Here is a 4,407-nt window from a genome sequence, read left to right as displayed (position 1 = left end):
TAGTTCATTGCCCTTGTACATTCGCCATGTTGATAACATAAATGCTCGCTTCTTTCCCACAATGCAAGTGTTCGGTTACCTTGCGCCAAGTAGTTCCGTCCGCTCGCCGTATAGTCCCATGTTTATAACCGCTTATATATAACAAATAAACAGGTTTTTCGAGACTCTTATATGTTATCAAGCACACAAACGATCAAATTATCCATATCTTTCCTGTAAATTTTAAAAATTTCGCTGGAAACGGACGCCCAACTTCGGAATTTAACCCGGTTACAGTATGCAATTCAGTAGAAAATTTCAACCAATTTGATATTAGAACTGATTTATGAGGAAAGAAACTTATATTATTTCTGTCAGTGCTTTAATTATTTAGTGTTTCAAAGCTGACTTGGAATTAGTTTTTACTTATTGCACATGTATATATTTTGGGTTTTATAAAACATGACATTCATTTGTTTAAATAAATGGTTTAAATTCATTACATAAAAAAACAATAACACTATATAAATAACTGAAAGCACCAATGCCGGTATTGTGTGTGTTTACAATAAAAATGATAATGCCAATTACACACAGTATGAGTTACTATTAAAATCTTCCTACTTCAGATTTTTTGTAATTAATGTTTTCCTTTTGTATGAATATATGGGATACTATTTATGGGTTCGAAGATGGACTTCTATATGTAATACATATGAAGAATGCCAAGTACATTTTTTACATTTTTATACAGTGGGCCCTCATTTCAGTTTAGCAGGGTGGGCTCTATGGTTGCCAGTCCGCCCCTGTTGGACCCTTCCAGACAAGAAATTCTCGGTGCGTACCTGTCCCATTCACATAACTGGAGTTGTTTCATTGTAGTTTCAAGTGTATCAGAATGATATTAAACTTTTCTCCTGGGGAGCAATTCCCAGACTTGAACATAAATGAATATCTCTAACCCGTTTAGAGAACACGAATCCTTTCTTCATAGGCATAGCTTTCAGTCTTCATCCTCTCACGGAGCTGTGTGATGTACTGCATGCGTACTTATGCAACATTTCACTTGCTATCATTCACTTCTATGACTGCAGTTTTGAATGCAAAGGTGGTCCAACGCCACATTAATCTAGTAAGTTGATATTTCTAGGCATTTCTATTAGTTTGATAACAATCTGTATTGAAATGAAATAAAATGAAAATTTTTAATATTCTTAAATCCGGCTGACACGAACAGATACAAGTCCGGTATCCAGTGCTACAGTGTTCAACCATTTCATCCGATCATCGCAAAAATCAGTGTACCAGGGAGCGCTTGAGACGATCAAGTGTAAGTCGTATTCTAAATAGTCCCGTCAAATTACATCAAAAACGGGCCAACACGACATTTAGAATAAAAACATTTGGCCTTCTGGAATTTGTTCCTGATCTCTTATTCATTAACCTCCAGAAAATCCAAAAAATTCAGTTACGAGTTTTCCGCCATTTTGAATAAAGTCTGCCTTCTTGGATTTCTCACATGCGCTTAGTTTATGAAACATAACGTCCAAACTAATTAACGTAGAAGGATAATTCTTTGTTTATTAAACTTCTAATATTATAGGCAATATAACAAGTTATTATCACTTTTCTCCCAGTAACCATTTTTGCATGACTTTAGGATAAAGTGAAAAATTTGGATCTGTGTTAGGAGACATATTCTTTTCATTGCCTCATACAACTTAACAGAGTAGAAATATGAAATAAATGCTCGAACAAAAGTTGTTGGAAATTTCATAAGCTTTAAAATGGTGTATATATTGTTACTATATATAATGTCAGAGACGCGCAATAAAGCTTCAAACATCATCGGACTGCACACAATTTCTGTAGAAACACATGAATGAATCATTTAACACGAGGAAAAGGATATTTAGTGATTTGAGACTACTTTTTATTGCAATTTCCGGTAAGTATCAACAGGTTTGGAAGTCCGGCTAGTTTAATAAATAGTTTGTAAACAGTGGCGTTGCCAGAGAGTGTGCAAGAAGCCTGAAAGTAGACTTTCGTACTATCTTTCTGTATGTAGGCCTATATGTCCATTGAAATTAGTGTTTGAGATAAACGTTTCAAAAAGATTAAATCTATTGAAATATGTTATGCTGCTAAAAAATCCAATTATGGGTTTTCCACCTTTCGAATAAATAGCCCTAGTCGAGTGCAATTACGACAAAAATCGATCAAACTTAGAGTTTTTGAAGAAAAGATTAAACCTGTTAGAATATGTTCTATGTATTGATATTATGCTATAACAGTCCCCAAACTCTAGTTGTTGCGTTTTCCATAATTTTTGGTACCAATTATATGAGCAATATGTGAGGTTTATCACAAAACACTATGGTAAATATTTGATGGTTACGATGATGGACCTAGCGTAAAGGATATATAAGACTGGACATGAAGAAAGAAACCATGAATTCGTGTAATCGTTGAGGATAACATCGACGTTGTTCGTTTATCTCAACAGGAATTTCTTTCTAACACAAAAAATCAATCTGAATTGATATCACTTCTGACGAAATATCTTGAGAAATCTGGTTTTACCGTACATCAATCACCCGGAAATGCAGACACATTAGTTCTTAATCGCAACAAATCTTGCAAAATTTTGCTCGTCAGTAATTGTGTGAGAAAATTCAGATACTTTGGTTCTGATGGTAGTACTCGCAACAGCTGAGACTTACGTGTTTATTCCTGGTTCGGAGCCGCCACATAAGATACGCAGCAGTACCAAACTTCAGAGAACATTGGAAAATAAAATGAACTGTATTTTATTTCTGAATGTTTTCACTTGTTGTGATAGAGCTTCTGGGGAAGAAAGTTCCGTAGAAAGTTCCGTACAAAATACTGGGGAAGCATCGATAAATGGATGTTTTCAACAACCCTTCATCATCTGCTGATGATGTGGCAACAGCTGAAGAAAAAACGTTCTTATCGTTATATAGATGTGGAGAGAAAGAAAATCTGGATTGTACAAGATTTTCCATGTGCAAGAAGATTGTATCCAAACAACGCATTAGTAACACTTTCTACTTAGCAGTACTATCTCCAGCAACGGCTGCTGCAAATCACCATAGTCTCCATGTGTTCTATCAAGTTCAGCAGTGGAAAAATCAAGATATGGCTCTAAATGATTGGGGCTGGAGAGTTTGTGATGATTGCCTTCTTCCTGTATTGAACAACTTGCTCCAGAAGATTTGTTAAAGTTTTGTAGCACACAACTGCCAGACAAAATGCGGTACCAATTGTGGGTGCAAAAGAAGAGAGCTAGATTGTACATTTTGTAGGTAGAGTAGTGGATACGAAAGTGGTAGCAGCACTACTTTAAATGAAGATGCAGATGAAGTGAAGATGCAGTTGTCACCAAAACTAACTTCTTTGAGAAGGAAGTTAACGAAAGCTGTGGACATTCAACTGCAAAACGCAATCGAGAAAAGTAAGTCTCAAAGTACCCTGGTATATTTGGAACTTTTGTTTGTACTTTCATTTATCATCGCAAGGCTTTTTACGGTGCCATATATACTGATCAGCAATTGAATTAGAAACAACAGGACAGTTACAGAAACCACCCTGCAGAGGCTCCACCAGTGCATCTGAATGAAATGCATCGCGAGGGTACTGTTGTCGTGTACTCCTCTCTCGGTATCCGAGTCAATGCAGTGTGTGATGAGCAAGTCGAAGGACCTCTGTGCACTTAACCGTGGTCAAATCGTAGGGGCCAGACGACTGGGCGACTTGACTTCGGAAGTGGCTGCGGCATTCGGATGTTCAAAGGCAACTGTGTCAAGGGTGTATCGTGAGTACCTGGCTTTCGCTAAAACCGCACCCATACGGGCAAACTGCCGTGGTCAGGGACGTGTTGGCGACAGGAGTATACGCCGAGTGGCCCACATCGTAACAGCCGATAGACGGGCCACAGTGAGTCAAATCGCGGAGAAGTTCAATGCAAGACAACAACGCCATGTCAGCAGCCACACAATTCGCAACCACCTGCTCGCCATGGGATACAGAAGCCATCGGCCTACGGAAGTATCCTTTCTAACAGCACAACACAGGAAACAACGTCTATCATGAGCAAAGAAATACTGCCTCTAGACCGTGGAAATGTAGAAAAAGGTTGCCTGGACAGTTTTAGATTGGTACATGCCGATGAACCGGTAAGGGTGCGTTGCCAACCGCAAGAGAAAATGGATCAATCGTGACAACAGGGAACTGTGTAGCCCGGTGGTGGTGGTATTCTCATCTGGGGGCATGTTTACGTGGACTGAAATAGATCCCCTAACACGTGCAACACATTCGCTCACAAGTAAACACTACCGCGATATTGTGAACGACAGTGTCATGCCATTTGCTCAGCTGCTACATGCAGGTGGTGACCTCATCTTGCAG

At 38.5% G+C, this 4,407-nt stretch overlaps 1 protein-coding gene across 1 annotated transcript; it reads left to right on the top strand.

Annotated features, from left to right (window-relative positions):
• Positions 1-3,672: 3,672 nt before the first annotated feature.
• On the top strand, positions 3,673-4,092 carry LOC145661078 (uncharacterized). The gene has a single exon (XM_081726520.1). The coding sequence runs from the start codon at positions 3,673-3,675 to the stop codon at positions 4,090-4,092; it is 420 nt and encodes a 139-aa protein (XP_081582646.1).
• The last annotated feature ends 315 nt before the right edge of the window (positions 4,093-4,407 follow it).

This window comes from Thermobia domestica, chromosome 9 (assembly GCF_964235325.1).
Source record: "Thermobia domestica chromosome 9, izTheDome1.hap1.1, whole genome shotgun sequence".
Classification (NCBI taxonomy): domain Eukaryota; kingdom Metazoa; phylum Arthropoda; class Insecta; order Zygentoma; family Lepismatidae; genus Thermobia; species Thermobia domestica.
The sequence above is the reverse complement of the archived record's forward strand: the minus strand, read 5'-3'. Positions and strand labels throughout refer to the sequence as shown.

Bases quoted from the DNA above. Each gene is read 5' to 3' on its own strand.
- LOC145661078 (XM_081726520.1), top strand. From the start codon at position 3,673: ATGCAGTGTGTGATGAGCAAGTCGAAGGACCTCTGTGCACTTAACCGT.